At 34.2% G+C, this 20,905-nt stretch overlaps 1 protein-coding gene across 2 annotated transcripts in view; it reads right to left on the reverse strand.

The window, feature by feature from the left end:
* The window catches only part of LOC128202666 (uncharacterized), a 35,962-nt gene extending 30,199 nt beyond the window's left edge, over positions 1–5,763 (reverse strand). Inside the window, exon 1 of one of the 2 annotated variants that reach the window (XM_052903702.1) lies at positions 5,611–5,763. In XM_052903702.1, coding sequence (XP_052759662.1) covers positions 5,611–5,620 — 10 coding nt within the window. In that variant the 5' untranslated portion in view covers positions 5,621–5,763. The remainder of the gene's footprint in view (positions 1–5,610) is intronic. The other variant, XM_052903704.1, reaches the window with a different exon arrangement.
* Positions 5,764–20,905: the final 15,142 nt, after the last annotated feature.

The raw sequence follows: 20,905 nt of genomic DNA on the forward strand, positions 1-20,905 counted from the left end.
CTTGTTCGCACACTGAATTCCGGTTGACCAGAAAAGTGTTCTATCATAATATCCCCTATGTTTTCATTATGATTTGAAAATAAGATGTGAGCACCAGCAAAGCCGTTTCTAAGACAAAAACGTCTGCTTGCGACCCTATTGGTTAGTTTTTGTCACACTGCTAAGGGGACTTTGGAAAGCTCGGCGACAGTGTGAAGTGATAAATTATGCCCGATTTAAGAACACTTTTAATGAGAACGCATAGTTTAACAGAACTTTCCGCATTATAAATTGTAGTAACAATATGGTACATGACATATTAAACTATCTCACACATTGCGTAAACGTTAAAAATAATAATAGCCTCTGGTTTTGTTCACATTGGAGTTGTATTGACAATGATTCCGTTTGAGTTTATTTGTATTTTTTTACAAGGACTGTAAAACCTGTTAATCACGGACAATCTGAATCTCAATATGGAAACATATGTTTAAAGGCGTATTTAAAACTTAGGAACCATAACACTATTAATATCTCGCTTGATATTCTCTGGCAACAAATTAAATTCGGCGTTACAACACCAGTACGAGCTCATTTTGTCAGTTCTGACCGCAATAACTGCCTTTCTCATAATGCCATAATTATGAGAAGCAAATGCATAGGCAAGTCGCAATCCTCGCATGTGTAGTCGGATAACCTCCATATTTTCCTCTTTAATCTGGTCGGCGCTGTTCGCTTTCTTTGTGAAGTGATACTTTCCCTCAGCTCGAGGTGTCTTATTGCAAAAACCTTCAATACTTTCGAACAATGTCCCTCCTTCAATACGTCGAATACTTTGTTCTACATCTCTTCTGTAAATCTCGTGACGAGCTAAAGCTATCTTATCGACCTCTCGTGCTGTCTGTATCGGACCATTGTAAATTCTCATGGCTGCTTCACGTTCCTCTTGTTTAAAATCAGCTGCCAGAAAAACGCTGTAGCGATTCAGATTACGCAAGCTATATGTAACCGAGGCAGAAAGAAACTTGTAAATAAAATTACAGTCTTTTTGATAGAACATTTCGAACTTCTGTTGTAGCATCTCCAGTAGTATGCTTTCGCAAGTAGAAACTAATGAAGTTATTTGATATTCATGTGCGAGAGGAAGGACTGCGAATGCTTCACCATCTGCAAACAGCATTACACTATCCAAAATCATTTATTAAAATATATACTACATGTATCTTACTCAAAAACTGTAAGTTAAGACAGTGGCGTAAAGGGTGTAAAACCTGAAAAAGTAAAAACACTACGATTTCTGTTCTTCTGTTCTTATCCTCATATCCTTGTTAACTCAATTATAAGATATTAACATAAAAAAGTAGAACAATGTACAGCAGAAAATTCCTAAATGTAACACGTAAATGTTAGTCTTTCGAGTAATCTCATTTTTGCATGCGCTTAAGATGTGTTGTAATAGTAGCTGATAAAGTATGTGCACTATTAGGATATATGCACTTCAGTAGTATCAAAACATCATCAAGTTCCTTTCCAGGAAGTGGTATCCCAACTTGGTCCTTCTCTTTGAAATCATCTTTGAACATCGCATTGAAGACAGGAGAAGCAATGCTGAGGACAGCTTTAATGACAGGAATTGGTTCCTCCTCAACTAATAGATTAACGTCTGCCAAACCTGAAGTTTCTCCGAACATTCCAAGGTCTCGGTCCTTGCCGCGCAAACATTAAAAACATTTTTTTACAATTAGTTCAATGAAGAAAATGCTTTTCCGAAACTATAATTTGTTGAACCTCGATCCCCTGTTTGATACACAATTATCTAATAGGGGATTCTGAACTTTCACAATTGCATTACGCGGTATTCAGAAACTGTTATGTTAGAAGTATTGCGTAAAAAATGACATTTTTATAAATATTTGTAACAAAGGATTCTTGATTACAGATATGGTGTATTTAAATAATTAAAGGTACCCTTTATACTCTGAGTAAAATGTTCACACTGCGAAAGGCATGTAAAAACGTTGAATCAAGCATGTCCAAACAATTGTCCGACGCAGTTTATTTGCAGCGACAGTTACGTGTCAGAAAGTATTAAAACTTCTTAAGATGTAAGGCGTTTACTTGTTTTTTTTAGATATACATGATTATATTGCAGTGATTAAACTATATTTCAGATATTACACCATAGTATGGTTTCCATTAGACGCAAGCCCGTTATAATTACAGAACACACCTAAACTAATATCTTAATGATCAAATATAGCTCGCTTGGATCGCGCACTCAGCCTCTCTTTATCGGTACAGTTAACCTCATATATTCTAACTGAAACAATGTCCTCGTCATGTTTGTAATGAACCGCGGTGGCAAACCGTTCAATGGATGTCACAACACATACCGACATTCATATTTTAATTCCAAACAACATCTTTTCACTTGTTCGTCGATTTTACTTTATATTTAAATAGATTTCGTTCTGTCATAGAACATAATGGTCTTATGATATTCAAGGTATCCCGAATCTGGTATCTAATGTTATCTCATGGTATTTGATATATTCAGCAAGAACGTGATTTATTTAAATATCACGAATGTAACGCTGGTTGAATAACACTATGAGATACATATTGCACGTTCGAAATATTGTTGTTTACGTACACATGATTTCTTATAACGTAGATTCGATAATCAATATACAGTAAAACTGCGATCGCTCGAGGTCACCAGGGACCGAGCCAAATCCTCGAGGGAACCGATGTTTCGAACGACCCGATTTTCAATTTTCCAGTTTGATATGAAATATCTTTCAGTGTATTTTAAGTTTGAAGTCGTCAAACAGACTGTTTACTAAGACACCGATTATGTGCTAATATGTTTAAAGGTTGTCGTAAACTAAATGTAAAACGCAAAAGAGAAAACAATAAATGAATAAATAGAAATGTTTATTTAAACAAAAAACATTTTCGTAACAAACAACATTTGAATGACAGTAAATATCGTGGTATTAGTCAGATTTAAGTTTCGCAAAATCAATTATTTTCGGAGATTCCGATGTTGGATCGATATGGTAGTGTTTTATTCATATTTTTATAACTCATTTAAATTTATCACAATTAACTCCTCATAATTATCATCTCAAATGCCAATATCAGCTAATATCAGTCATGCGTTAACAGTGAAAAACGGTTTTCACAACTTATCAAATTGCTTTTCAACTATCATCGCAGTTTTTACAACTATCGAAAATTTGAACACCTATCAATTGTTTGTTTATTTTGGAACACGCGTTCGGGAAAAAGTTTGAAATTATGTCCTCGAGGGAGCCATTAGGTTTTGTGCACGATTTGTGTACTTGGGACCGAGGATATTGCTCGACTGCTCGATATAATTAGGTTTCGATGCAGCGTGGTTATATTTTATATAAAAATAGAAGGAAAAAAGTTCGGGACCAAGCTCCGACCTCGAGGGAACGCCGGTTCTCGAACGACCGCTTGTTTGAGGGAACGCAGTTTCACTGTACTTACCAAGTTAGTTTCGCATTCATAACATCACTTAAACCGTTTGCCGTACTTAAAATGTTTTGCTCTATTATACGAGTAGATGCGGATATACACTGTCTACCGAAAGCGACAGTACGAACAGACAACGGTTCGTGTATATAACAAACTAATTCCTGTCTGTGTCGGTAAAATAGCCCTAAAATGAAGAGAAAGATTAGTTTTTTGTATAAGGCGCATGTAGGACGGTTAGAATATCGTACATGTTTCCACATCAAACAACCAATGAAAATCAATACGGAGGAACCCAATGTGCATGTACATTTTACACTTTCCGTAAACTGATACGAAACTAAATATCTGTTCATACATGTTGTAAATATTTTAATAGATGATCGAAAGTTGTATTTCTCTTATGTATAATAGCGGCTTAAGCAGACTTATTCAGATGATGAAGATGACTTCTTAAACGAGGACATTTTGTGAGTCATTTTCATTGTTGCTCAGTATTAAAGAGAACAGGCTACGACGCAATTGAACCTTATGTTTTGTTTGGAAAATTAAAATGTTTTTTATTCTAACGTCGTGATTGCATATCGTCCTACAAAATTTATGATAACGATTGATTGAGGAGCGAACGGCTTCGATTAAATTATCCCTGAATGAAGAGGTTTAAACACAATTAAACGACGATACGAATGCACAATGAAGCTATACAGGTCATGTTTGTTTCATACCCGGAGATTTCCTCACAGCAAATTAAAGATCATTGACATCTTATCAATTTTATATTGCATGCCCGATGATATTTTATTTATTTTCAATTCGAAAAGGCCCTTGAGAGACTGCCGATCGAGTTGCAATGTCATTAATCAAACGTTATCATACTGAATCGTTTAAATTTAAATGGTTAAATAATCGGAATTATTTCAGATATCATGAAATCGCACTAGAAACGCATGTAAACAATTACGACAGTGCTTATGAATTAAGAGCAACACATCCTAAACAAACTAAGGGGGCGTCATAATAGGAGACCAATAAAGGGCCCTACTGATGTTGTTTGAGCATATCACTCAGGCCACCCTTCAATTATAAAACTAAACAGTTAATCAGGTCACAATTCCCTTTTGTACATGCCCTTACGCATACATTTATTCTATAATGAATATACACATAAAACACATACAATGATATATGGTTAAATTCAAATATCGTCCTTAAGACAATGTCGTCCCGCTGAGCAAATTTGCTAAACCAAAATGAGTGAATGGATGGAACATTAATTTTAATAGTAGCACACAACGCATTACATAGCGTATAAATCATTTGCCATAGTAGTGCTTTAATTGCTAATCCCCAAAACAATAGACTGGCCATAGATAAGGTAAGAAGAGGACATTTGATTATGATGTAAAACTGTTTTATATTAATATTATGCATTTTGATGTTTCTTTAATTTCAACTTACTTATTAAAGACGTGATTTCAGTTTAACAAACATGCCTATATAGATGCACATATTTGCCAAAAGCTGTCAATCTATGTAAAAAAAATGCAATTTGTGTCGAATTGTAAAACAATGATTTGTTTTGTAGAAATTGGTACGAATAATTTTCTATTATTGATATAAAGTCACATGAAAAATCAAAGAATTGTATATCAGTGCTACTTTCCTAAATATTCATTAGGTTAACATCATTAAACCCTTGCCTAACGACAGATACCATTCAATACTCGAAGTAAAATTTAGCTTAGGCTTCATACCAAATGAAAGTGTTTGAATATATTGAATAGATCATTATACTTTTATTTTATTAATTTCAGGTTCAGAAGTAGTTTGGTTAAAGAAATGTCTAAAGTACGTCAATTGACAGATATACATAGGTGAACGACATAAGGTCAAAGCCAAACAGTCAGTAAACGAGATACACAAGACGTACACAAACACAGAAAACCCGCGCATTGCACCCGCTTATTTGTAACTGAACTTGTGCGGTTACCGATACGGAACGGTCGGTGAAACAGACAATAAACTTACTTTTGATTCCTTTCATATAATTAAATCAATCAAGGTCTTACATACATACCAGTGAACAATATATAATACGCACATCTATTATTTTAAAATATAACTTACCTTTGTCCATGTTTGTGTAATCCGAAATAATACAAATACACTTTAGAAATTGAAGTATTTTGTTACAAAACTGCGATTGTAATATGTCATAGCGCGTTTACTTAATACTTGTTTTCACAAAACACTCAAAAAAGAACAGTTTCTATTGGTCTTTGAGATAACAGCCTTACTTAGTCATGTTTTCAGAAAATACTAAAAACAGATCAGTATCTATGTGTTCCATTTATATTGCTGATCAGTCGTGTTTAAGCTTGTTGGTCAAATCGTTCTGCTGGTGCATTGTTTTGCAAAGATCCTGTTCAACTTTTAATTTTTCGTTTTCTTCGGATTTCTTATTTCTAATGAACAAAATATGTTTATTTTCTTGCAAAATATAAGATTTGTTTATCTAGATAACTAACGACTCTGTCTGATCAGCCAACCATTTAATATTTTATTGAAAGTCCACCTTATTTAGCCATGTATGCTTTAAATGAGTTAATAAAGTAGAATTGAGAATGACAAAGCGAGTTGATCAGCGGTTGTTTTTCTAAATAAGACATTAATATCCCCTGTCAACAATTCAAACATTCTTTCAGAACAACCAACGTTTACATAAGGTTGAAGAATTTGATTTAAAGAATCTAGCACTCTTATCATAATACGTTCTCTGATAGCGAGTGTCGGTGTTCGATATATTTTACCAACCTAGGTGTAATTTATAGAAATAAAAAGTAAAAACTGGAGCTAACAGGTTAAATTGTGCATACAACGAAGCCGATTATTACATGAGTTATTCATGCAAACACATTCATGTATAACTGTTATCACCATAGGGTGGTTTAACATGATAAACTTACTGACGTTTCAAACCGGAGTTGTCTTTCTTAATTTAACTGCACCTTGCTACATCGCTCATTGCCGCACATGAATAACAGATAACAAATGCCCAAATATTGAAAGTTAATGGCATACATCAAGGATAGTTTTAACTTCTGCAGTACAAAACATTTGCTGCATAAATAATAAATCCCAACAATTACAGACATGACCCAAATGCGGCAACGCCGCGTTAAAGCCGGAGTTTTTATTGGACGATGCAATTTTGCAAACTTAGGATTTGAGCTAGTGAACTAGTATTTTTAACCAAAAAGACCCATATTTGTACTTATCGGAGATATCGTTCATACAAATAACCTGATCAACAGAGTCCCAACCTTCTAAAACATAGTGAGAACCCTGACACACAAGAATTTTCACAAGCACACCACCACCACTACAGGAATAATATTTCACATTCAAATTCTCACCTGTCATTCTCTAAATACATCATCTTCACCATCCATTTACACAAGAGTTGAGTGTGATAAGTCTGAAATTTCTGGCACAAACACTGTATGTATCCTAAAGCACAGTTCAAGTCACATAAGGGCGTGTCTATTTAGGCACAAAAGAAGCAAAATATTAAAATCCTGAAAATAAATCATTGACTGTGGTGCTGACAGGTCAATGGTGTGTGTGCTAGTGGGAAACCATGTGTGCGAGTGTCTGTGTATGTGTGTGTATGTATGTAAAGTAACCAAATGTCATCAGAATTGGAAAAAATAATAAATTAATATCCTGCAGGAAAATGTAATTTTTGCTAATATTATATTAAACTTTAATGTGACTAAGACATCCTAGAGAAAAAAAATGTTAAAAAAAATTGATCATGAATAAAATCATGAAAATTTGAGATTTTTTATGACATCGGGAACATATATCCAAAGATTTGACCTAGTGACCTAGTTTTTGATCTGAGGTGACCCATATTCAAAAATATTCAAGACAACATGAAGACAAATATTCTGATCAAGTTTCATAAAGATTTGACAAAAATTAATATTTTTTATGACCGTGGAATTCTTTCTCCTTAGATTTGATCTTGTCACCTAGATTTTGACCGGGGATGACCCATATTAGATAAATTCCAAGATATAATGCAGACAAATATTCTGACCAAGTTTCATCAAGATCTGACAAAAATTGTTGAATCTATTACGAGGAAAGAATTTTTCTAAGATTTGACCTTGTGACTTAGAATTTGACCCGGGATGACTGATATAAAAAGTAAGCAAAATATTATGCAGACAAATATTCTGACCATGTTTCATAAAGATATGACAAAAATGCAGAATTTATGACGTGGAAATATTTTTCCTATGATTTGACCTAGTGACCTAGATTTTAAACCGGGTTGACCCATATTTAAAACATGCATTCTGACCATGTATCATCAAGATTGGATAAATATTGTTGAATTTATTTTCGTGATATATTTCTCCTAAAAAGTTGACCTAGATTTTGACCAGAGATGACCCATATTCAAATATATTCAAGGCAACATGCCGACAAATAGTCTGACAAAGTTTGATAACCATTAGGTGGAAAATCATGATTTTATTACTTAAAATAAAAAGTCTAACGCTGAATTGTTAACGAGGTTTTCGCCATTCTACAACCCGTAATTTTTCGATGAAAAATCAGGCTAATAATAGGTAGTCAAAATATTGCTCTTATTAATCTAAAAACACGTAATTGTTTCAATTTAGAAAAAAGTGCTGAAAAAGAAATACGTAATTAACGATTGTATTTGTTTCAATTTAATGCTCTCTGTATAAAACATGCGGTACTGAATTCTACATCAGGTGTATTAATGAGAATTTAGCTAACGTAATACATTGAAAACTACAGGGACAAGCCCAGTAGTCAATTATTCAAGACAAAACACAAATGAGAACACAAATACAAAAACATCAAACAGAAAAGACTATTCATGCATCAAAATAACCTTACGGACAAACGAGTGCATAAAGGCTGTCCCAGCTATCACACACACACGCACACGCACACGCACACACACACACATACATCCGGGCGATGCAGGCTGAAATTCGGCATATCTTTTCACTCTGCGATGTAGTACCGATGTTGAGCTGATATTATGGAGTAAATAAAAATAATATGGTATTTAAATATGGCAGTTTCCATTGTTTTTAACATTTAGCAAAGGGAATTCAACTATATGTTATTACATATCTTGAAAAGCATGTAAACAAAACGTTGTTAGTACTATGAATTATATATATCCAAAAGTGGGCCGATGTCGTGGCGATATCACACAAGAGAGCGATTTCATAGTCAAGAAAGAGAACTGTTGTGAACGATGTGTATGGTTTATTTTAGTATGTCAATTTAAGCTACTGTAAAACACTATTTCAAAATTTCATACACTAATACGTTGATTATATAACATATATCACATTTAAATTTAGATACACTAATTTATGACATTATGTTGTTGTAACATTGTATACAAACTTTTGAATATAGATTATTGATTAGACAATTGGAATGGATGTTCAAAATACTGCTCCAATTTAAGTATGACTACTTTGTTTCAATGTTGAAAAATCAAAGCTTATGTGTTTGTTTTGTTTTAAAATTTGAAATCACATTGTCCTAATCTTTATGTCATGAAATAATACAACATACTTATTCTTAATAGAAAGGGGTGATATGTCGGTTATGTAGCGGCTTAAAGGCGACATGAAGATATTAAGAGAGGTCGGAACGAAGAAAAAAGGTGTTTCAAAATTAAGGCGGACCGATGTATTGGTTGAAACGGTCAGTGAAACACAACGGTCTTTACAAGGCTTAAACTCGGCTTCACAAAAAAATAATACAACTACGTCATAAACATCATCAGGCAGAAATATGTCTTAGTTCAATATGACGTCATAATTTATTAATTCTAAAATTAGAAATGCGGTGCACATGGTGTGATGACATTTTTAGATCACTGATTACCTGGAAGTAAGTTACATTTTATTCCTTGTTAAACATTTTTGATTGGATGCTTAAAACAGATAATTCAACACTATTTTACATATTTCCGCTTGTCACCTTTCGCATTTACCAGATATTATAAAGACATTCATCGTGCTGACATTTAGCATATATTAAACTGGAACGAACCGTGATAAAATTAAGCATATATTTAACTCAAATTAACCGTGATGACATTTAGCATATATTTAACTCAAATTAACCGTGATGACATTTAGCATATATTTAACAGAAATTAACCGTGATGACATTTAGCATATATTTAACAGAAATTAACCCTGATGACATTTAGCATATATTTAACTGAAATTAACCGATATGACATTTAGCATATACTTAACTGAAACTAACCGTGAAGACATTTAGCATGTATTTAACTGGAACTAACCGTAATGATATTAAGCATATATTTAACTGGAACTAACCATATTGGCATTTACCATGTATTCAACAAAAGGTCAGAGTGATTACATAAACCATGCGTTATACTGAAATTCACAGTCATGACTTTTGCAATGTAATATACCGAAACTCTCCGTCATGTCATTGTTTACGTAGTAAACTGAAAGTAAAATCAATGAAACCTCGCAATGGAAACATTCATCATTCACTAGTATCATATACATATATACATATAGTAGGCAAATGTATCAATATTCAATTATACCCACCATAAATTAATCATAAAGTAAGTTGTTATATTATGTTTTGTGGTTATTGTAGCTATAAACAGTTTGTTCACGAAACAATGGCTACATCAAGGACAGGTACAGAATAAAAAAATATATATCAGAGCCTGTTAAGAGTAGTAAGTACACACAACGTCACAAAAAAACATCAAATGGTCTTACGAGTCCCTACAAAAACAACAGTATCTACTGTTTATGCTCGAACAAATGGGTTTGAACGCAGAGAGAACAAAAATCAAACCTCATTCAATATTTTAGACAAATTACGATTTGCCAGTTAGTACACACAAGGCAATGGGTTTTTTTACCAAACACTGCAGTCTTGGATATAAGATACGTTTAATGATTAATAAACGTATATTAAGGATGTGTTGTTGAATAACTTTAGTTATCAAGTAACAACCAGATCAAAATATAAATCATGGAAAACTTAACCTTAATGCTTATTTGCAAAGTATTTTAACAATGACAACCAAAATATAAGAAGCGTAGGTAAATCCTAAGATCAATAAACACCGGAGATTAAAAAGACAATAGTCTGGAGGAAGCAGTGTAAGGGCGAGATTAAAATGCTTTAAGTCAACACCTCTTCCAGTCGTTGCGCACGGTATCATAAAAAGTGTGATTGATCAGCAGCAACAAACTAAATAGTATGTATATAAAATTATATATAACTGTGTATAATTTACAAAAAATACAGTAATAATACAGATGTAACTGTATAAACTTAAATACAATTATATATTGTGACAATTATTGTTGTTCTAGTCAGATTTCCAAATGTACACTAGTTAAACTAATCTATCATTCTGACACCATACACAAAACATGTTTAGACGCTTTTTGCTATCATATTGAATCTGTTGTACCCTGATCACTGCGAACTTGAGAAAGCCTTTATTTGAATTGAGATTGTCCTAAAGTTATTTTCTAATCTTTATTTATAAATTACTGATTTAACCATTTATCCATTGTTATTTATTTCACGAGTTTTTTAGCTCCTTTTTTCTTCATCCAATTTAACGTCTGACTGTATGCAGCTGTTTGCATTATTTCCAATTCTTTCAATCCGCAGTATTTCGAACATTTTGTGGGTATACTGTAGCTGTGAAGGGTTCGTTATGAATTGATCCTTTAAAATACAAAAAGACCTACTGGGTCAGCTCCAAATGTCAAAATTGAACGAAGATCCTCTAGATATACTTACACAAGTAAATCGAACGATAAGGATATGCTTTCAGATTAAACAGACCAGAAATTATAAGTAACGTAACATACAATGCACTTTGAAGTAAAATGAATAATTTAAACGCTGAAAGAATGATCCTTAGCACAATCTATAAACAAAGTAATTACTGACAGAGTTCATTGTCGTGAATGAAAGATGCAATAGTAATCTAGCAGTTGTAAGCTTTAATTTGTTCTGTTTGTTCATTTAACATTTCCGAACGCAACCCATGTCATCGTCAATATGACGCTTTATACTTTCGGGCAATAAATTGTATCCTTTGTCATGGCACCAATATCGGGTGTGTTTGTCGTCTCTTATCCTTGAAACCACAAGTTGCTGTATGTCTTTGTTTGACTTCAAATAAGTATACACAAGTCTCGATGGTTCCATGTGATTTCCTATTGATTCTTTTAATTTTTCTTGTTTGAAAAATAGCATATCTTTCACTTCATGTTAGCATAAAGATCTAATTTTGTCTGCCAATGTATCGCCTGATTGTATCAAATTGTTTGCATCATCTCGAATTGTTTCAAACTTTGATATTGATTTTGAATGTTAAGCATGTACAAATATTGAGAAAGGCCTATGGAAGTGCTTTTGCCATGGTCGGTGATAGTGTGTGGTGGGATATTTAGCTTGAATGAAACAACTGTAAAAAAGGTGGGAGATCAGAGGTTCTACGGCCGAATATCCAACGACTGGGTGGGGGAATAGAGGTTCTACGGCCGGATATCCCAGGCCCGGGTGGGAGAAAAGATATTTACGGCCGGTTATACAAGGTCTTGGTGGAAGACTAGAGGATATACGGTCGAATGTCCAAGGTATTCGTAGGAGAAAAGCGGTTATATGGCCGGATATCCAAGGCCTGTGTGGGACAACAGAGTTTCTACGGCCGGACATCCAAGGTCTGCGTAGGGGAACAGAGGTTTTACGGCCAGATATCCAAGGCCTGGTCGGAAAAATAAAGGTTCTACGGCCTGATGTCCAAGGCCTTGGTAGGAGAATATAGATTCTACGTCCGATAATCCAATGCCTGGGCCGGAGAGTAGAGGTTCTAAGGTCTGGGTAGGGAGAAAAGATGTTATACGGCTGGATATACAAGATCTGTGTGGGAGAATAGAGGTTATATGGCAGGATACCCAAGGCCATGGTAGAGGAAAAGAGGTTCTACGGCCGGATGTCAAAGGTCTTGGTAGGGGAATAGTGATTCTACGGCCGGATATCCAAGGCCTGGTAGGGAAAATAGATGTTCTACGGCCGGATATCCAAGGCCTTGGTTAGTGAATTGAGGTTTATGGCCGGGTATTTAAGGCCTGGGTGGGATGAATAGAGGTTCTACGGCTGGATATCTAAGGTCTTGGTAAGGTTAAAAGCTTCTACCGACGAATATCCATGGCCTTTGTAGGGGAATAGAGGTTCTACGGCCGGAAATCCAAGGCCTGGTATGGAGAATAGAGGTTGTTCAGCCGGAAATCCAATGCCTGGTATGGAGAATAGAGGTTCTACAGCCGTATACCCAAGGCCTGTGTTAAAGAACATAGGTTATATGGCCGAATAACAACGCCTTTTTAAGGGTGATATAGAGATTCTAAGGCCGGATATCAAGGGTTTTTGTGTGAGAATAAAGGTTCTATGACCGGATATATAAGGCCTTGGTGGGAGAATGGAGGTTCAACGGCCGGATATCCAAAGTCCGGGTAGGGGAATAGAGGTTCAACAGCCGTAAATCCAAGGCTTGGTTTGGAGAATAGAGGTTGAACGGCCGGAAACCCAAAGCCTGGTATGGAGATTAGAGGTTCTACGGCCGGATACTCAAGGCCTTTGTTACAGAACAGAGGTTATATGGCCGAATATCAAAGGCCGTTGTAAAGGGGGTAATAGAGAGGTTCTACGGCCGTATTTCCATAGCCTGTGTGGGAGAACAGAGGTTCTACAGCCGGATATCAAAAGCCTGGGTGGGAGAATAGATAGATGTTCTACGGCGGAACATGAAAGGCCTTGGTGGGAGTATAGAGGTTCTACGGCCAGATATTCAAGGCCTGGGTAAGAGAATATAGGTTATATGGCTGATAACTCAAGGCTGTGGAAGGGGAATAGAGGTTATACGGCCGGATATCCAAGGTCTTGCTCAGAGAATAAATGTTCTATGGCCGAATACCTAGGGCCTGGGATTGAGAATAGAGATTCTAAGGTCGGAAACTGGACCGGGTAGGAAAAACAGAGGTTCTTCGGACGGATAATAAAAGTCGGAATTGGAGAATGAAGATTGTATAGCCGGATATCCAGGGCCGGCGTGTAAAATAATAAAATATATATCAAAAGTCGGATTAGGAGAAAATCTTCTACGGCCTGATACCCAGACAGTTGTTATTACCTGTACTTGTATTTGGTATCATAGTTGATGTACAGGACCACGCCTGCCTTTCTGATCTAAAAATAGAGTTACACAACCAATACAAGGACGAAATAGATTTACGTAATGTGTACCATACAGCACCTTTATTTGATTTGATTAACTGTTACTGTCCTTATCTTGGTATGTACAAATGAGAGAAATATGAACAGTACTATAATTAAAGATAAGTCAAATCATATTAGTAACCTGATTTCTGCCCTGATTGCAATAGAAGGGTTGCGAAACTCTAATTCGACGGGGAAGTACACTTGTTATCTTTTTTTATTACGCCATGCAGGCATATTGTACACGTTCATTATAAAATGTACGCGTACAGTGTTCAATAGCATAGCAGCGAGTCTAGAAGTACAAGTTTTAATAGGAATTTTGGAAACGATTTCTTAACTAAATTTTTATCTCCACGCGTAGCTTCATGTACAAGTTCCCGTATACGTCGTATTTCGCAACATCTATATTTTCACAATATAGACAGTATAGGTGTGTTCATTAATCCCAGAGAAGGGAGTTATAAGCTACTTGTCCCACCCAGATAAAGTCACCAACTGTGTCATCATTCTTGGTGAATTAAATGAAACAATTTAACAAACTTAAGTGGATGACTTATTTTATAGCATTACAGTTTGGTCGCTGCATTATGTAACGTATGTATAGTTTTAGTGTATTAGTATCAGATATTCGTCTTTATTAAATCGAGTATAGCATTAAATTTGAAACTCAAACATATATATCGGGTCGGGAAAACTAATAAACAATGAACAAGGTCAAATTATCTTGGCATTTATACAATGAATTTCTGACTTTCCCACTTCACCGAAATAAATGTATTTATGCAGGTTCATTACTAAGTAGATTTCAAATTTGTTTTTATGCAAAACGTTATGGCCCAAAATAAACTGAACGAGAGAAATACCGCGTACAGATAGCACAAATAGACCACGCATGGATCAAACTAGCTTTATCAATGAATGATGGAGTCATCAACTTTAACGGTCAGTAAAACGAGTTCAGTAATTATATGGGGGGTCAAACCAGTTCGTCCGCCCACAACATCACGCACGTGTCTCAACGTTTGTCCAAATACAACTATCTTAATGTCAAGCGCCTGGCATAGGAGCTACTGCTATGAAATAGTGTAACGTCTTTGGGTATGACGCAGCCGGGTATTGAACCCAGGACCTTCAGCAGCATTTTATTAATTTATAGTAATGAAAAAAATAATATTATGTACAGATGTATATAGTGACAATACATAATTCAATCAGCAGTAGACAATAACACTTAAGGACCAGTATACAATTAGTATATCGCTTGATATTTTCAAGCAACAAGTCACATTCATAGCTCACGCAGCATAGTTTTTTTTGGGTTTGTCATGACCTCCGTCTTAGCCCTTTTTATAATGTCAGCGTTGGTGTTTTCAATGCATAGGTAAGTCCTAGCAATTTCATTAGGTTTCGTATAAGGCTTATTTCTGATTCCTATTTGCTGAATTTTCAATTTTTTAACGATTTGAACTGTTGTACACCTCGGATTAATTTTTTGTAGCAAGTTTTCTTAATTGTTCTTTTAAATTTTAATCTCTACCATCATTTGTAGTTGAATATTGAGGATTTTTAATCTTTTTGTTAAAAACATTCTAAATTATGTTACAGCTGTTGTACTTTTTATTGCTTTTGTAATTTGCCTTCAACGTCTTCATTTGATATTCAGAATATAAGCTATTATTCAATATATTAACCATTCAAAACAAAAAAGATATTGGCTCACATCTTTACACGAACTAGTTATAAATAAAAAAAAATATACTACTTAGCATTGTCAATAATTTAGTAGTCTGTAAATCAGTGTTTCAGGTTTTGAATTAATGTAAATAGTGTGCATGCTTTATCTGAAAAATGAAGTAGATACTGTGTGTAATTTATCTGAAAAGCAATAAATTTCTGTCTCAAAAAGCACATGGCGTAGCAGTTTCGAGGGTTTATGATCAGTGATAAATTGAATGTTAAGCGGCATTCGCAATTGAATGAATTGGAGAAATCAGGTATGTCCCGTATATAATGATATGAGCTGAAGTGCAGCTTCTACGGACTTGAAGAGGTATTGCCGGACACGTGATAGTTAAAGCTTACTTAATGACTTAGTGAAACATACTAAGAGGGAAAGGAAAACGTTTGTCATATGTGTTAATGGAACTTGGAAGTATTTCACTCTATTTTAAATAACTACCAATTTTGCTGCAGTTGACAATTTAATTTATATAATCACAAATATCTACCATAATATTGTATACATTAAATAGTACACATTACACATATAATACATTTCAAATGATATTTTCACTGCGGTGAAAGCAACTGCATTGAAAATAACAGTGAAATGAACATGATATTTCAAAACAAGAGGAACGTGTATTAATTATTGATATTAGATCACTTGTCGTTCTTATAAAATGTAATATTCAAAAACAACAACAAACATGCACACTCATTTATGAAACCATTAATTCTTCGAAGTACGTTTTAGGTTCAATTTGAAGCATGGGTTTCCGAAAGTATATAATAAATAAGTGGGAGAAATGAACGAAGCTTGTAATATAATTTAGTTAACAAGAACTACAATCAAAGGGAAATAATAAAAGACTAGAAAGTAATTATTAAGGCGAAAAGGGCTGGAAACTACTCGTCAGCAATAGTGTGTATTCGTGTGACTGTTCCTATTATTCTAAGAAAGGTATTGGCATTTTTGTTACCAGGAAGAAAATAGTAGCAAATATATTACAATATCCTTCTGATTAATTCGATGGTATCAAGTATTTTGGCACATAAAAATAATCAATTTTAACACAGGACTTTCCTTTTTTCACACATTTCCAACAAAACCTTGATTAAATATTCCTTCGTGGAATTTGCTTACATTATTAACACACTAAAACAGTGAACAAGTGTATCCTTCAAACGCACAGGTTGTTGTCCCTCAAAAATAAAGAAGAGTAACGTTTTCAAAAATAGAAGTTTTGCCTTCGAGGTGACTTGCGTTTGAGTTAGTTAATTATACTTTTAAGTAACTCGCTCATGGTTTGTCAAATTAAGCTTTTTAATTATGAAATAAAGTAAAGCAAATCATAAGGAGTGTTAAAACAAAAATACCAAAGCTGGAACACTTCAGCCAATGTTGATATTTGCTCACATATCGTCTTTGAAGACCACAATGATCATTAGCGTTAGTAACGCTATTAAAATTAATAACGGCTGTGGTTTTGCGTGTTTGGTTGATTGACATTATCACGTGATGTTATCAATGTATCCTTAACAGGTAAACTTATCAACCACTTTTGTTAAATTCACGGTTTTTTTCAGATGCATTACCGGGAAAACTAATTGTTGGTCCAAAAACATGAGCGAGTCACATTAAATAACATACATCAAGCTGCAAACGAAAAGAAAAGTATTCGGACTGTTATATCTGATACGATCGTGATATCGCATAAGGGCGCCACATGGATTTAGAGAAAGATATCCTGAACAAACAAGAAATATAAACAATAAATTTCATCAAAACGACCAAATTTTTAAGGACGAGGCAAAAAAATAGTTGTAGTGTTGTGCGACTCGTTCCAATGTGCAATTAATAAAAAACAAGCAAATATTTGAATATAACCTCGTGTTTGATGTGTAATAATGAGTGTAATAATCTAACGAAAATCATAAGCTAGCTGTAGACATGAAAACCGACAAAAATTCTCTAGAGATAAAATATATATATGTTAAGACCAATTATCAAATATGTAGCTTCTTGCAACAATAAACAGTTTGCAGTTTTCGTTTTATTAGACATCGTTGAAAAATACTTTTGATGTGAAAACATAATCCACAACATATAAATCATGAAGTAACATTTCTAAAATAAAACAATTGTTCAAATATATCAGAAATGATGAATAAATGTCGAAAACAATGGTTCGTATGAAGGATTCCGAGTTTAATTTGAAAGAAATGTGCAGAAACACGGTATTTCTTCCTTATGAGACTATAATATATCACTGTAAATCTTTAAGCATTCACCAATCATTTAATATTGTTGGGTTTTCAGCTATTAAATACACTGTTACAATCTTGTTATCAGTAATTCATATTTTCCATAAATGCATTATTTAGTTAGTAGTTTAAGATTTATCACTCAAAATCTATGTTTGCTATACATGTATATGTATTGATTTTGAATAAGAGTGTCACTTTAAAGTAACCAGACATATTGTTTCAAGTGGAAAAATGGATTAAAGAGGACGTAAGTGTCTTCTTACTTGAAACAAATACTTGAAAAATTACGAGATAAAAAGTGTGTTCCATATGATTTCGTCCCATGAGTTGGTTTCTTTTTGCTTTAAGTTCGTTGCTATTTACGTTGTCGGTGTAATATTATTCGAAATTAATCCAAAAAGGCCATGCTACTAGTCATATCAGTATAACATAGATAAACAAACTTCATTTGTGCCCAATACTACCGTTCGTAGCTATCATCAACCAAAATCGTGGAGTTTACAGTTGATTTTCGTTTTTGAATGCGCGAATCGTTCCTTACTCTAACCAGATGTCGGATGAGGGCGAAAATGTTTTTCTTAGAAAGCTATTCACCATTGTGACTTCGCCTATTTGGGTGCCGGTAGCGGCGGTAGGAGGGGTAATCTATGACGAAGGCAAGGGTATGTACGCTCTTTTTTATTGAATATATATTTGTATTACCTTACAGTTTTGATATTTCTTCTTTGTCGTAAATATATTTTTTATGTTAAAGGATTTTATGTTATATAATAGTTTTAACGAATCCATATCCTTACTTTTCATTCAATCATTTCATTACAAATGTTTCTGTACGCGGTTTGTCATACTGTACAAAATAGTCCTACTTAAAAAATGAACTGCGAAATCACGAATTTGTCGATGAAAAATCACAAGAAAACTTGTTAACCAAGCTGTCGAATTTGAGTTAAAAACTAAATAACAATAACGCTACGTTGTTAAAAACTATTTTTATATTAACACTGGAACTCTTAAGTTTTGCGAAACAGTGTCCAATTAAGTTCAGTTCTCTGCAAAAAAGCACCTGTTTCAAAACTTCCCGGTCTATAAAAGTCCATTTTCGTTTAAGCTAAAACATTGCGGCTTTATCAAAACAATCTTCTTGTTCAAATATGGTCCATGTATTTCAAGTGTCTGGAAATTTCAGACCTAATACAAGTTTATGAGTAATATATCAGGATTTACAAAGACATAAGATAAGGCTCCATAACATTTTCATGAAGGCCTTTTATCATGCTTTTCGGCTTTTTTTAAAATATTATATAAAAACATAAACATTTCACTCCAAGCAAAACCACTCATGAAATAAATATACTTTGTTGAAATAAATTGCCAACACTTATCCTCTTTTTATTTCTCGGCCATCCTTTAACCATTGTGCATGCTACTTTAATGTCTCTCACAAGAAATCTGATGATCCACGGTACAACGTTGTTGTTGAATTTTGAAAAATGTTAAAGTACGTTGTTAGACTTGTAAAGTATAGCTCCTGATTAAGAACAATAAAACACGATATGAACTTTCCGGTAATAAGAGAAGATAGTCTTGGTAATGTTTTAGTATTCTACCGGGATTATCCGATATCTGCGAAAAGGGATACAACTTGTTGCAGAGAGCATGCACTTATTTTGGTAAAACTAATGTCATGTATGCTGTTTCTAATATACTATATTGGTTCGCAGGGATTGGTATTAGTAATGATATATCGAAGGAAGAGGGCGCCTTGGCTGGAATAGCGGCCGCTCCATTCGTCACGGCCGGTCGTACAGTAGCAGGTCCTTTTCAAGGAATTGCAAAGGTCGGCGAAAGTATGTGGGGCAAAGATTAGTCCAGAGGAGGCACCCTGTGCTAGTGAACAATGTATTGTAAATTGATTTGAACACATTTGAATATGTGTATTTTGAAACTAAATATGTTATTCATGTGTTATGTGACCTGTTTGTTGTCTTACCTCACATATGCGTTTAATCCGTAATTTCAGTTACCTATTTGATGTTAAAAGCGGTTGATCACATTATTGTTTACATATCGAAGCCTGATTTTCTCAATTTTGTCATTAAATGATAACCAGTATCTAAAACATTTGTCTACGTAGTGTTGTGTATGTTACATTGTTACTGTATATATATATGATGAATACAGTTAACATTGCTAAGTGTCTGTCTAGTTTTAATTTCAATAATACGATTGACACTCAGAGATACAATTCACAAGGCCTATATTTACTCAACGCTTAACACAGTGCCTGAAAAGACAGGTAAGACAGATAACATGATCATTCAGATATCGGTATCAATTCATAATTGGGTTGCCGCCATCAATAACAGTAAGTGAAAGCATGAGTTCACGGGGTGTAGAGGGTGTATGTGTGTTTGTTGACCTATTCATGTCGAAAGCTTCCTACCACTCACGTTCCAAACATATATCAACAATGACCATATACAGCAGCATCACAAACGAACTTCACAAAATACATAGGGTCCGGTATTCATTTAACATCAATTCCTTATTTAAATCAATGTCCTAATAAGTATCGCACTGGTCATATAATATTATAACTTTCAAGTATTTAATTGCTTTATTTGTATTGATTTTATTGCATTAACATGTTCAAAAAAGCTTTACCTTTGTTTGAATTTGACTATGCACATTGAAGGAAATTTACTTAAGTTAAGGACTTAATATATTTTATGTTTATGGCCCTTACAGAACAAGGAACATAAATGAAACGAGACTATAACAATACATAGTTGGTTACAACCTCGGAGCGATTGGATTAAATAACTTTAGAATCGCCATTTCAAGTCGAATATAATAATATATAAAAACATGTCTTAGCTCGTTGAGCTTATTTCCGACATTGAAGTAACAAGGCAGAAGAAATAAATTTGTAATAGCTAAATAAAGTAAATATACAAACGCAATCTGTAGATTCAGAGAGACCTGAAAAGAATAGATAGCCAATATCTAGAGCTAATTAACTTATCTTTACCTTGACCACGCAGGCTAATACTGC

This window comes from Mya arenaria, chromosome 9 (genome assembly GCF_026914265.1).
Source record: "Mya arenaria isolate MELC-2E11 chromosome 9, ASM2691426v1".
Lineage (NCBI taxonomy): Eukaryota > Metazoa > Mollusca > Bivalvia > Myida > Myidae > Mya > Mya arenaria.